The sequence below is a fragment of the Schistocerca cancellata genome, chromosome 3, assembly GCF_023864275.1.
Source record: "Schistocerca cancellata isolate TAMUIC-IGC-003103 chromosome 3, iqSchCanc2.1, whole genome shotgun sequence".
Classification (NCBI taxonomy): Eukaryota; Metazoa; Arthropoda; class Insecta; order Orthoptera; family Acrididae; genus Schistocerca; species Schistocerca cancellata.
In genome coordinates, this window is record NC_064628.1 from 560,384,168 (window position 1) to 560,399,600 (window position 15,433).

General features: G+C 42.5%; 1 protein-coding gene across 1 annotated transcript in view; it reads right to left on the minus strand.

The window, feature by feature from the left end:
- The window catches only part of LOC126176427 (esterase FE4-like), a 100,182-nt gene that overhangs the window by 45,639 nt on the left and 39,110 nt on the right, over window positions 1–15,433 (minus strand). The window contains exon 4 of the mRNA XM_049923584.1: window positions 7,939–8,138. Coding sequence (XP_049779541.1) covers window positions 7,939–8,138 — 200 coding nt within the window. The remainder of the gene's footprint in view (window positions 1–7,938; window positions 8,139–15,433) is intronic.

Genomic DNA, 15,433 nt, shown 5'->3' on the forward strand with positions numbered 1-15,433 from the left:
ATGTCATCGGCAAACCTCAAAGTTTTTATTTCTTCTCCATGGATTTTAATACCTACTCCGAATTTTTCTTTTGTTTCCTTTACTGCTTGCTCAATATACAGATTGAATAACAACGGGGAGAGGCTACAACCCTGTCTTACTCCCTTCCCAACCACTGCTTCCTTTTCATGTCCCTAGACTCTTATAACTGTTATCTGGTTTCTGTACAAATTGTAAATAGCCTTTCGCTCCCTGTATTTTAACCCTGCCACCTTTAGAATTTGAAAGAGAGTATTCCAATCAACATTGTCAAAAGCTTTCACTAAGTCTACAAATGCTAGAAACGTAGGTTTGCCTTTCCTTAATCTTTCTTCTAAAATAAGTCGTAAGGTCAGTATTGCCTCACGTGTTCCAGTATTTCTACGGAATCCAAACTGATCTCTACCGAAGTCGGCTTCTATCAGTTTTTCCATTCGTCTATAAAGAATTCGTGTTAGTATTTTGCAGCTGTGGCTTATTAAACTGATTGTTCGGTAATTTTCACATCTGTCAACACCTGCTTTCCTTGGGATTGGAATTATTATATTCTTCTTGAAGTCTGAGGGTATTTCACCTGTTTCATACATCTTGCTCACCAGATGGTAGAGTTTTGTCAGGACTGGCTCTCCCATGGCCGTCAGTAGTTCCAATGGAATGTTGTCTACTCCGGGGCCTTGTTTCGACTAAGGTCTTTCAGTGCTCTGTCAAACTCTTCACGCAGTATCGTATCTCCCATTTCATCTTCATCTACATCCTCTTCCATTTCCAAAATATTGTCCTCAAGTACATCGCCCTTGTATAGACCCTCTATATACTCCTTCCACCTTTCTGCTTTCCCTTCTTTGCTTAGAACTGGGTTTCCATCTGAACTCTTGATGTTCATACAAGTGGTTCTCTTATCTCCAAAGGTCTCTTTAATTTTCCTGTAGGCAGTATCTATCTTATCCCTTGTGAGATAAGCCTCTACATCCTTACATTTGTCCTCTAGCTATCCCTGCTTAGCCATTTTGCACTTGCTGTCGATCTCATTTTTGAGACGTTTGTATTCCTTCTTGCCTGCTTCATTAACTGCATTTTTATATTTTCTCCTTTCATCAATTAAATTCAATATTTCTTCTCTTACCCAAGGATTTCTACTAGCCCTCGTCTTTTTACCTACTTGTTCCTCTGCTGCCTTCACTACTTCATCCCTCAAAGCTACCCATTCTTCTTCTACTGTATTTCTTTCCCCCGTTCCCGTCAATTGTTCCCTTATGCTCTCCCTGAAACTCTGTACAACCTCTGGTTCTTACAGTTTATCCAGGCCCCATCTCCTTGAATTGCCACCTTTTTGCAATTTCTTCAGTTTTAATCTACAGTCCATAACCAACAGATTGTGGTCAGAGTCCACATCTGCCCCTGGAAATGTCTTACAATTTAAAACCTGGTTCCTAAATCTCTGTCTTACCATTATATAATCTATCTGATACCTTCTAGTATCTCCAGGGTTCTTCCATGTATACAACCTTCTATCATGATTCTTAAACCAAGTGTTAGCTATGATTAAGTTGTGCTCTGTGCAAAATTCTACCAGTCGGCTCCCTCTTTCATTTCTTAGCCCCAATCCATATTCACCTACTATGTTTGCTTCTCTCCCTTTTCCTACACTCGAATTCCAGTCACCCACGACTATAAAATTTTCGTTTCCCTTCACTATCTGAATAATTTCTTTTATTTCATCATACATTTCTTCAATTTCTTCGTCATCTGCAGAGCTAGTTGGCATATAAACTTGTACTACTGTAGTAGGTGTGGGCTTCGTATCTATCTTGGCCACAATAATGCGTTCACTATGCTGTTTGTAGTAGTTTACCCGCATTCCTATTTTCCTATTCATTATTAATCCTACTCCTGCATTACCCCTATTTGACTTTGTGTTTATAACCCTGTAGTCACCTGACCAGAAGTCTTATTCCTCCTGCCACCGAACTTCACTAATTCCCACTATATCTAACTTTAACCTATCCATTTCCCTTTTTAAATTTTCTAACCTACCTGCCCGATTAAGGGATCTGACATTCCACGCTCCGATCCGTAGAACGCCAGTTTTCTTTCTCCTGATAACAACATCCTCTTGAGTAGTCCCCGCCCGGAGATCCGAATGGGGGACTATTTTACCTCCGGAATATTTTACCCAAGAGTACGCCATCATCATTTAATCATACAGTAAAGCTGCATGCCCTCGGGAAAAATTACGGCCGTAGTTTCCCCTTGCTTTCAGCCGTTCGTAGTACCAGCACAGCAAGGCCGTTTTGGTTATTGTTAGAAGGCCAGATCAGTCAGTCATCCAGACTGTTGCCCTTGCAACTACTGAAAAGGCTGCTGCCCCCCTTCAGGAACCACATGTTTGTCTGGCCTCTCAACAGATACCCCTCCGTTGTGGTTGTACCTACGGTACGGCTATCTGTATCGCTGAGGCACGCAAGCCTCCCCACCAACGGCAAGGCCCGTGGTTCATGGGGGTGGGGGGGGGGGGTGGGGGGGGGGGAAATCCTGTGGATGGATAACCATATACGGTCTGAAGTGTCCGCACTTCCAAGCGGCACTATGAAAGCGTTTAGGCGTCAACAAATAGTATATAAGCTGACAACGAGGTATATCTCTCACCTGTACTCTATTTATCGATAAAATAGCAATGACTATATTTTTTTACCGTTATCACTCGAATCTGTTACCTCGAATCCAGTGTCAGTATAGCACATGCATTCACAGACTACATTAGCTACTAAGCTGAGTTAGAATATCGCGTTTTTGTTTTATCTGGTATGATTTTGAAATAAATGTGTGATTAACTGTAAGAATGTGTAGACGGAGAGTCACTCATTGCAAGAATTTTTCCTGCAATACTAGTAATGATAGAAGTAGTAATTTTATTCAGTTTATCTTGGATCACTCTTACAGTGCTACTGAACGCGTCATCTATTACAGTTTAAGCAGAAAGAAAAACGTAATTTATTCAAACACCTATTTACATTCTCACAATTTAGTGTATGGGACATTTAGTTGGTCGTCGCCTTAGGTTAGAAATATTTTTGAAATTTGTCTGAAATCATTTAAAGAAACGATGGAAAACGTAAATGAAGATGGCAGGATGGAGACTGAATCTCCAGCGTCCCGAATAAAAGAGCAGTTTGTTTAAAACAGCATATTTATTTACTGTCCGCATGAGAAACAACAGTAAAATGGGGGAGAAACATGACATCAGACTATTTGATGGCAGTCAAATGTTGAGTTTGCATGGTTTGGGAGTTGATATCTAACAGACTGCGCACCTATGAGGATCTACACATGCTGCTATCATCGGGAGGAATGTGCTGCTGACACATGTCGCCTTTGACAAGTGTAGATTTTAACAGGCGAAGAGCAGGCCACAGTGCAACAAATTACCAGCCCATTCAATGTTGGACAACCACAATCCACCGAGTAGCCACACAATTCTCTTTCTAGATACGGAAGCTTCTGTTCAAATGGTTCAAATGGCTCTGAGCACTATGCGACTTAACTTCTGAGGTCATCAATCGCCTAGAACTTAGAACTAATTAAACCTAACTAACCTAAGGACATCACACACATCCATGCCCGAGGTAGGATTCGAACCTGCGACCGTAGCGGATGCTCGGCTCCAGACTGTAGCGCCTAGAACCGCACGGCCACACAGGCCGGCGAAGCTTCTGTCATAAGCGTGTATAATACTGCAGTATAATGTATGTATCAGCGCTGTTAACAATCTCCTCCTGGTTTACAGGCATATAATTATAGCAATAGCCATACAGAAAATTACACCCGTAGACAAACTGTAGATTTTACACTTAAAAACTTTAACATGGAATGTTTAAAGTCTGCCCACCCCTTAGGTATTACCTATCACAATATAGAATTTCAGCTGTATGTTGTGTCTTTTTGTCAAAGCCCTACATCCAGAAAAAATAAGTTTCCCCACCTTTAATATAGTCGCTAATATAGCCGCTCTGTGAAGCCACCAAGTGTTAGATTAATGTAGGAATTACGAGACCATCTAAGCAGAAGTCTTCGCGCAAGCAAGGTAAAGATGTTAAATTTTTATGACTCTCCTTTTGCTAAAGCGTTAGTGTAGATGAGCTGACAGATAATTTGTAATTGCTGAGTAATCCAAAAATGTAAATAAACTGATTTGATGAAAAGGCTAGTTGGATATTTACCTTAAGGTCATCGGTCCCGAAGCTTGCACACTACTTAATCTAACTGAAACTAACTTACGCTATGGACAACACTCACAGCCATGCCCGAGGGAGGACTCGAACCTCCGACGGGGGGAGTCGCGCGGACCCTGACAAAACGCCCAAGACCGCGTGGCTATCCCGCACTGTGAAAGCACTGTGAATGAGAAATACGTAGAGTTGAATTACAAAGTTTTTAACAGTGCATTGAAGGAAATGCTCCAGTGGAATAGGAATACTGAATAGTCAGAGGATGTCGTTGGTGTGAATGACTTTCTACAATTGCCGGAATCATCAAAGTGAATGCATTCAATACAGCAACTTACGTTTTCCATTGTTTGAAAATGAAAAATTAAGTTCTTTTACGATCTCTTATATTTACTGGAATGGAGATTACAAGTGGCGTACCGTGACACGACGAAATTTTTGGATTTAATAATGTCTGAAAGGGACTATATTGAATCATGCAAGACAAGAATATGGTATGTACCACATGTACACTGGTGTCTAAAATTAAAGCAAGAAATCGCTATTTCCCCGTTCTGTGTCTAATTCACGATATAATCATACAAACTGTCAACCAGGTGTCCATACGATCGTGTTCTGCACCCCGGTCGACCATGCCAATGATGACGTCAGAGCACCTGTGAAACGATGTAGTGTTTGCCGGGTAGCCCCACATCCAAAATCGCTGTGTACACAGTCATAGACGTTGCAGTATAGTACAGAGAAGATTTCTCTTTGCGGTGGAGGGCCAGCAAAGAAAGGAAGCAGGACAGTCACAGAATGATTTGGCCAGGTGGCTTAATGTGAATCGTTCTGTTGTTGCTCGGATATGGAGACAATGTATACAGACGGAAACTGTATCCTAAAGACCAGGGCAGAGCCGACCACGTGTGGCTTTAGAGAGTGCCGTTATTTGGCGGTAAGGGCGAGGCAGTACAGCCTTCGTACTGCACGGCAACTGGCATGTGAGTTCGCAGCATCCACTGTACGAGTTGTATCGTGGCAAACGATGTGCAGAAGGCTTCAGCAGAGTGGCCTTTACTGTCGGAGACCTTCTGTATGTCTTCCTGTGACGCGTCTTCACGGAGGGGTACGTTTAGAGTGGAGTCATTAACATGCCACCTGGGTGGTCGAACACTGGGCCAATGTTGTTTTCACAGATGGGTCTCGATTTAGTCTGGGGAGTGATTATCAATGGATTCGCATCTGGAAGGAACGTGGAAAACGATTTCCGGATCCAAGCATTGTGGAAAGAGACCGAATATTGTGGGTAGGGATTATGTTGACCTCTGGACCCCTTCTTCGTGAAATTGTATGGGTGAATGGGCAAGGTTTAGCAACTGAGACGTAAGGTGATAAGATCTTGGAACCTCATTTGCGGTTGTTGTGAGGTGTTTTGCGCCCAGACATCGTATTGATGGATGGTAATGCTCGACCTCATAGAACACGGGTGGCTGATGTATTCTTGGAAACGGAATATATTTGCACGAATGGCGTGGCCTGCTCACTCTCTCGATTTGAATCTCGTAGACCACGTCTGGGATGCGCTAGGGAGACAGCTTGCATTACGTCAGCATGCACCAAAAACTCTCCAAGACTGCCAGCAGTTCTGCAGGAAGAATGGGCGTTGTTGCCTCAACATGAGACTGATGACACAATTCACAAAATGCCCCTGACAGGCCAAGAATGCTGCCAGAGGTGGTCACACCACACACTGAGCACATTAACCAGTTGTCGGAATGTGTGTGCAAATCCATTAAGTAGGAAAGAAACGAAAAACATTTTTGTGTACCGTTATGCTTTCTACTTTACTACTACCTGTTTATACTGTTTCGTGGCAAAATAAACACAACCTTGCAAAATTTCCGTTTGTTGCTTAATTTTGGAGACCAGTGTACGAACTACAACGGTTTCTGACACCAGCAGGAGAAGTGTTACACACGTGAAACAATGGACAGCATCGACAAGCAGGAAAGAAAGCGAACACATTTATACGAGACACCACAACACATCAAGGACGGAGTGCAGCGAACTACGCTGTCAAGCAGAGACAAATGTACGTGTTGCAAAAAGCTTTACTGATGTAGATGATTGCACGTGGAATCTCTGCTTTAGGAATTGTTTAGTAAAGGTACATTTTACGCGTATGTTTTTGCTAAACTGATGCATTTCGACAGAAAATCAGTGTAACGAGTTTAAAGTAGTAAAGTCATGGGGGAACAGGCCGAAACGGGTAGTGAGTAGAATGTTAAGTTATGCAAACTCAAAGAATAAATAAGAAAGGTAGATATAGATTCAGGAACCGCAGAAACGTCGGGAACTAATTTAACAGATGTCTTGTCTAATGGACGAAACATTGGTGTGGGAGATGATGAGATAGAAGGGTCAGGAAATACTGGAGGCCAATAACGTTTAGATATGCAGACGCTCTTAGAAACAATAGTGGGAAAGATGGGGGAGAACTCATCCCACTTGAAAGAAATAGAGAAAAAGAGAGGAAGATCAAGCTGAAATGAGACAAGTAAAAACTGAGCAAGCAGAATTCATCACTAAGAGAATGAGCAGATCGAAACATACGAATAATTGAGTCGCAACCATGAAGTAAGAATGCTACAGGTTGATCCAGTTGCAACGGGTTGCGCTGAGAATTGTGGCCAGCTCAGCCCACAACTAATCGTTGTACAGGACGAGGCAGGAAACGTAGCAAAAAAGATAATCGAAATTGTGGTAGAACTGAGGTGGAAATCACCAAGGTCAAGACGGAATTAACAAAGACTGCTGGCACTGTGAGAACTAGCAGCAATAACTAGGGTGACTTCGTGATAGATACTTTAGAGAAAGAAGCGACGACCCTCAATACACCCCGAGTAAACGACATAGTACTAATTGGTTTGGTGTAAGTAAAAGCTTTCGATAGAGAATGGTACAGATTCCGACAGGGAAGAAGGCTGCATCGATTGGCGTTTTTTCACAGGCTGAAATGGCCAGACATAGAAAAGATAGATTTTGAATGGAGGCAGATGGAAGAAGGAGCAGCCAGCTGGGTAGATTCCCTGAATTTAGGATGACATACGACGAGTTTGAAAGTGCTTTCATAGAGAAATATTGGTCACAGGAAAAACAACAAGAGGTGAAGCATGATCTGAAACTACGAACATACAATAAACAGACGTTAACAGACAGTGCTAACTACCAAAGCCAATCCTTTTATGCACAAAAACACCCATGGATTGTGACGGAGTGCTAATTTTAGCTATTTTACATGCAGATTAATGTTTAGTGATTCTTACAAAACCTGTTACCATTGTATTGTTTCTTTTAAAGAAGTAGAGTGACTATTTCTTTCACTCTCCTACTTCTTTCCCGTTAGTATTTCGCCTCTACCGAGCACGATGACGACTAGACGTTGAATTACATACCAGTTCACTTGTTTACTATATTAGCTCGAAATTTCAATAGTTATTTGAAATTTTTGGTAAGGAAAACTTTCTTTCAACTGTTCAAGCAAGTCTGTCGCTGTTGTGCCAAGTTGACGCTTTTCAGACTTTCAGCTTTCAATGTATTTGAGTATTGTGAGCGTGTGCGCATCTGTACATGTGTGCGTACGTGTGTATGTGTGTGTGTGTGTGTGTGTGTGTGTGTGTGTGTGAGGTGTCGCTTGTGCCAATATGATACGTACCTCATCCGTCAAGAAGACGGAGTGATCAACGCCCAGGTCCGCTGCGTCGCGAGAACGCAGGAATTCAACCAGCTCCTGTGAGTCATTCGTTTCCAAGCCAAGTATGGAGCCAAGTCTGAAAGCGTTCCAGCGGGCCTGCTCCAAGGTATTTGGACGTCCGATGAAGTTGCCGCTCTGAATAATGATCCTTGAGAAGAGTCCTGTACGAATTCAGGCCTATGTCAAACAATATTCATGAAAATCTTAAAATGAGAAGTGGGAGATAGGTACAAGGCCTTTTGGTCTCTTCTGCGTCAGAATTGTTGACCCCATGTCTTTAAGGGACGTCTAACGTTTTTCTTTCCTATTGGGACACATTGGTTTGCAGGTTTCTTATTTTATTATTAGACATGGGTTAGACATGGTCTTTCCAAAGTAGTCTCTGTTTTTCTTTTTTAGCTGAAATGGGATCAACATTTAGTTCTTATCTGGTCCAGTAACGAATATCACACACCAAAGCGTAGGAACATCATCTCTGATGATACGATTCGCCGTAACTGATCACCAAGCAGCAGCAAAGGCAAAGCTATTACTTCGTAACATTTAATTAATATTTATTTTAGTGCGTTATGTTTCAATGTAAGTTGTCTTGCTAAATAAATATCTGAGCAATTTTAGTTCTCCATACTCTTACTTGGGAAATCTAAAATTGCCACAGAGGTATTTAACTTCTGATACTCATTCAATTATTTGTTTAGCTATAACAATTTTAGTTCTTATGAGCTCTAGTGCTTGAAATTCCATCACATTTATCACATTTTTTTATCTGTCGATATTCTCATTTCTTATTTAGTGGCTATTTCATTGAGATTATGCACCGTAATTTGAACCTTTTCTTCAGATTCTTCTGTTGTAAACTGATTATAAACAGTAGCACCGCAAATTAAAATTATCACCTCTTAATGTGTCAGTATAATGAACTATTTACGAATGGATTGTCATTGTAAACACTGAAAAGGGTGTGGGCAGTGGGCAGCCTTTTTCAACTACTTTATTACTGTTGGCAGATTCTGCCCTATTCCTTACAGTGAGGATCCTCATTTTGGTATTTTTTTAATGGCTGAATTACTGTAATAAGATGCGCAGAGATTACGATATCATTTTCAGTCTAACCTTGTTAAACACCTTTTCATAATCGATGAAAATATAATGTTGGTAATCTAAATTCTTTCTATAGTTACTTGCGTCAAAGTGAATAGACAGTAGTTGATCTGCCTTGTCTAAAACCATGTTGCGTCTCAGACATACGTACTTCTAGGAAAGGTATTAATCGCTTTTCATAATTTCAGTGTACAGTGTACAGTTTGTAATTTGCGCATTGTGATTTATTGACTTTGTTGTAAGTAGCGCATATCAAAGCTTCATTTCTTTCGTCCACGATATATTCGCGAAGCCAGCAAACATTCATAAAATTTTAGTCATTCCTTTAGTTGATCAGGTGCATATTCACCTAGTTCAATGTTTATACTACCAGTGCGCAATGACTTTTTGTTTTTTTTGCTTCTTCGGTCAGTTTGTGCAGTTTTTTCATTAATATCAGACTTAAAGAGTCATTGACATTGGTGCTTTTTTTTTTTTTGGAACATGTTCAGTATCAGTCCACAAGCATTTAAAGTACTACAAACTTTCTTTTCCGATTATTGTAGTTAAAATTTGGCTCTGAGCACTATGGGACTTAACATCTGAGGTCATTAGTCCCCTAGAACTTAGAACTACTTAAACCTAACAAACCTAAGGACATCACACACATCCATGCCCGATGCAGGATTCGAACCTGCGACCGAAGCGGTCACGCGGTTCCAGACTGAAGCGCCTAGAACCGATCGGCCACACCGGCCGGCACGTGAACATGTGTGACCAAAAATTTCATTTTCTGATTTTGTTTATATTCAGTAGTAAAATTTACTGACAGCTTTTTCCCAAAATCTCGTTTTCGAAAAAACGTGGGAAGTTATGGAAAAATCTATGTTGTTTAGTGTTCTCTGCCCACATTCCTTTTCCCAACTCTTTGATGAATAAAAGTTTCTACACCCACAAGAAATGGGTCCCTGAATGTTATCTTGCTTCAAGAAAACATTTTCATCATCTTCAGTTGTAAAACTTGAAACGTAGACGCCGTAACATATGACTGGAGCATTCACTCTAACAAATCTTGAGAGAATTGATCTATGTTGTGTGTCTAGAGCTGAAATGTCTGTTCAGGACCTAGAAAAGGAAGATCTTGAGAGAAAAGAAAATTCTGAGCACAATTTTGGAGTATTATGAGAAGGTGTAATTGAATGAAATATGAGTTTAAGCTTTAAATTATTTTCTCGGAAACTACTTTTTCTCACCCTTCTGTACCTTTTCCTCAGAACATTTGTGCTATAATGTTTTAATATTTGGCCCATTCGCTTCCAATGTGCAACAAACAAACACACAGAACTAAATTTTATAATGTCTTGTTTAAGATGAGTTGTGTAAATGAAAGTGCCGAACTTGTACCGATTCCTGTCAAAAACATATACAACCTTATAAAATCTTTTTTATCAAAGGTATTCAAAGTTTGTTACGTATAGTGGTTTATATTTATGTAAACATAACACAGATCAACTTTGGCGATGATTGGTTTAATAGGTTATGTGGAAAAGGAGTAAGTGCAGATGTATTAAAATGGATATTTTTATAGTAATTTTTAAAATCGAAGGAAAAATTTTGAACACTGAATTTAAAGTTGCACAGCACTATTGCTAAGAACCACATAAAATTTTACTTGTTCATCTTTAATATTTTAGGCACACTGTTCCATAGCAAAGGAAAATGCATTTCATGCACGTCCCCCTAATGCTCACCTTCACGCACTTACTGTGCAGCGCACGAAACAAATTAGGCCGCAGATTCAAACAGAATCGTCTGTTGCTGGACCCAATACAGTATCATACCAATCCAAATAGAACCTCGGTTTGACCCGCGACATACAATTAAAATTGTCACTACTACTGTACCATTAACAACTGCTCTGTACCTTTTTAACTACGTCTAGAAAGACTCATAGGCGCCACTCCAGCGCCCCCAGGCGGTTTCTAGTAACTCGCAACAACACATACTATGAAAAAGAAGTTTAGGTTTCATTGATAGAATCAGAGCCAAAATCCCTCACTTCCATCCAGCGCCACCTCCAGCCAATTAATGTCTCCTCAATCTGATATGAGATCTCTGTCTACGAGGGGCGCCGGCCGAAGTGGCCGTGCGGTTAAAGGCGCTGCAGTCTGGAACCGCAAGACCGCTACGGTCGCAGGTTCGAATCCTGCCTCGGGCATGGATGTTTGTGATGTCCTTAGGTTAGTTAGGTTTAACTAGTTCTAAGTTCTAGGGGACTAATGACCTCAGCAGTTGAGTCCCATAGTGCTCAGAGGCATTTGAACCATTTTCTACGAGGGGCGATCGACAAGTAATGCAACGAAGTTTCTCTCTCGGTCAGTTCCGGTTGAGAAAATGCGGAATTTGTTGGGGGCATTGTAAAATATTCCAGCTTCAGTACCTATAGTTTCATGATGTTCCGATTGGTGGCGGCGCTGTAAGTGTCTTTCAAAATTGCATCTGCAAACGAGATGCGTTCCAAGCAGAGAATTGACCTGGAGTTTCTTCTGGTGGAAACCCAGAGCATCGGAAATATTCATTGTTAACAGAATACCTACGGAGACCTGACAATGAACAAAAGCAGGATGGGCCGTTGGGCGAGATGTCTGTCATCATTGCAACAAGATCACGGAGACCTGTCGTATCTCCCGCATGCCGGCTGACCGAACACAGCTGCGACTCCTGAAATTTTGAAACATCTGGTCACTCTCATTCGAGGTGATCGAAGGTTCCCAAAGAAAGACGTCGCGGAGTTTCTCATGCATTTCGTATCTGGTAGTAACAACGTTTTGTGGAACTTCATCACAGGCGGTGAGACATGGGTTCCACACTTCGAACCGAAAACAAATCCATAGTCTACGGAGTGGCGCCACACCACCTCTCTCCGAAGAAAAAGTTCAAAGCCCCACGTTCAGCCGGCAAAGTAATAGCTACTGTTTTCTGGGATTGTGGAGGGGCTATTCTGTGTCATGTCCTCCCTCATGGCGCAAAGATCAACTCAGCCAACGCAAGGCCTCACACAAATCTGCACACCCGAGAGGAACTCACAAAACTTCACTGGACTGTTCTTCCTCATCCACACTACAGCCTGGATTTCGCACCTTCCGACTTCGACCTGTTTGGCCAAGTGAAGGTTGCATTCCGTGGGAAGCATTACGTCTAGGATGCGGAGGTTATTGATGCAGAAACCTTCGGCTCCGTCGTCGACCTGTGGAGCGGCACTATGCGGGCATACAGGTCGTCCCAATAAGAAGCATTCAAAGAAGATTGTGTTGAAAAATATGTTTTGTAGGCAAAAGAGTTGGGAATAATGTGGAGTATTGTAATCCCGAATAAAATCCACTTGCTTTCGGAAAAAGAAGGTTACTTTACTTACTGAACGCCCCTTGAAACTAGAATGTAGTCACTCACAAAACTGAAACACTAGCCCAGAACAGTAAAGTGACGTAAACCGAAATCCACGACCGAACTCTGAAACGTACGTTGAAAATCTTGAAGCCTTCCGTACCAAGAGAATAAACTAAAGAATCACTAAACTAAACTACCACTCGCTCCCTACAACATAAATGCAACACTTAAAATGTGATCTCCTCTCCGCAGAGCTCACTCCTTGGTGCCTACAACCCCGAGAGCTTTCAGTCAACTCCTGACACCTTCAGCACTTTAAAACACTACCTCCGCCTTAGAGGGCACGTAGATTATCTCCAACAATTGCGAGGTCAGCCCGGCAATTCCTGATTTTGCACACTCCCAGCCGGTACATAAAATCGTTTCAACCTTCAGGCCATCCAAACACCGAACTCGGGGGCTGTATGCAAGCATTTTCATTGTCCACTTCCTTGTTCCGCTTGCAGTCCTCAGCAAAGTGCTGCGACCTGGAAGGATTTCCATCAGGTTCTGGCAAACAGTTCCCATAGTGGCGAAGTTAGTAGCACTCAAGCCAAAATAGTCGTCTCGATACTCGCACTACATTAATTGGGGCCGGTCTATTGAATAGAGATGTAAAATTCTACTTTAATATTGTAATTTTTTCGTTTGTTGTCGGAAAGAAACCGACGCATTCTATTGACCCAAGGTCTAGCATAAAACATGTAATCGTTATTTTTTATTTTGGCTGATTTATTTTGGCCGTACCTAGATACGCATTCAGAAACGAAACGGGATATACTTGCCTAAACACCGGAAAAAACTCACCTGTCGAGTCTGCTCGTATGAGAGACATCCAGTATATACAGGTTGCAGTCACATTAATGTGTCTAACGCCTATGTTCGAAGTCGACATTAAATAACCACTCACAGGCCGCAGGTGGGAGCACTGGCAGTGGATGATGCATAAAGTATTCTGGGGTGATGCAGAAAACAGTGCAGCCATTTTCATAATGCGAAAATCGAGAGATTTACCTGACGTTCAAAAGGGTACGACCATTGGCATTAGGGGCTAGGATGGAAGCGTTTCCGAAATTGCTAAATTTATAAATTCTCCGCTTGCTACCGTGGTTAAGTTATAACACGCTTGGCAAAATGGAGCTGTCCAAAACAGGCTCCGAGGTAACAGTGGTGCACCTTGCTCCATAAATGACAGTGGTGAATGGTAGCTGCGGAGTTGCGTATGGGCCAAATGGGCCAACAGACGTTCAACTGTTGAGTAACAAACCACTCAGATGAAGAAAGCGGATACCAACAGTGTCTCCTCAACGACCGTTCAGCGAACGTTGCTGGATGTTGGCCTCTGCAGCAGGCGGCTGGTTCATCCACCCATGCTGACTGCTGTTCATTAGCGACGAAAACTGGAATTCGCACGCCAGTATTGCAACTAGTCCTCCACTGAGCGACGACAGATAGCCTTTGGCATGTACAGTGTGGAACGTCTGAAAGCAAATTCCCTGCAATAATTGTCATTCTGGAAGGCACAATGGATCATCACGAGTTGGTCTATCACTGAGAACCATGTCCTTTGTTTTTCCTCGGCACAGTGACACTTATCAGCAGGACAATGCAACGTGCCAAACAGCTTCCACTGTAGGGTTTGTAGTATTAGTGATACATTTCTGTCATCAGTAATCAGAAGACTCTCAGACGGCTCCTGTGTGTACCTTCTGTTTTGATTCTGCAGGCTGTAATTGGTCTTTCAGATCAGCCATTTCAATGGTGTCGCATTGTGGGCGTCCGGGAAACTACTGGAAGCATTGACGGAATGCTGCACATACTGGACGTAGTGTATCGGTGGTGATTAGCTGCTCTCATCAGTGCCCTGTGGACCATTCCCACACATGTAGACCACATTATGGACGTCCGCATAGTACAGGTGCAGGTCAATATCGACGCAGCATTCGAAATATGGCCGACCGAACATCATTCACGATCGAAATAGGGGCCTGCTGTGCCAGCAGGGAACATTGGGAAGCCTCGGCTTGCAGCAAGATTTAGATCGTATGTGGCTCTGGCCAGGCTACCGGCGACACGACGACGCCGCCAGACATGGTCACTCTGGTGCCATGGAAGAGTTAACTGGAGACTGGAATGGCGCTCCATTGTCTCCAGCGATGAGAGTAGGTCCTGTCTGTGAGCGAGTGACAGACGTTTAAGGGTATGGTGGAAACGTAGTGAGCTACACATTCTAGAGTGCATTCAGCCACGATGCTCTGGTCCAGTTTCAGGGTTCATTTGGGTGGAGTCATCACTTGTAACTGGTGGTCACATTTTTTGTTTCTGCAGGGTAAACTAATCAGTGACCACTACAGTGCGAAGTCTCTTCTCTCCTTGCTACTGATATTTATTCGACAGTACGGTGATATACTTTCTCAGTAGGACAGTGCAATTCCTCACACGGCTGATGCGACGTAACGTGTTCTTCGCGGTGTGAAACTATTACCCTGGCCAGGAAGATCACCAGATCTCTCGCCAATTGAAAACGTATGAGACATGATGAAACGGGAACGTATTCGTTATCCGTTCCCGCAAGAATCATTACAAAATTTCAAGAAAAGGAACAGGATGCTTGGACAATCTGTTGCAGGCTACCATTCGGGACCTATATGTGTATACGAGAATGCACGCCGGCTTTGCCGCTAGAAAGGAGTAAACTTCGTATTGATGCGACCATCTGGGGAGCATTTACTGTGACATGAGTCCTTCATTTGGTGCGAACGGAATTAGTTCGTGCCTCAAAATAGGTAGCCCAATGAACAGAATTCCAAATAGGATTTCTGTCCCTCTTTCCCAGGAAGTTCATGTGTGCGACTTCTGTGAATCACACACTCTTATTGACGTTTGTCGATTGATCGCCTGAGCATGATGAGATGCCCCATCCACCGATGCGTCTACTTTCTGTATGTCT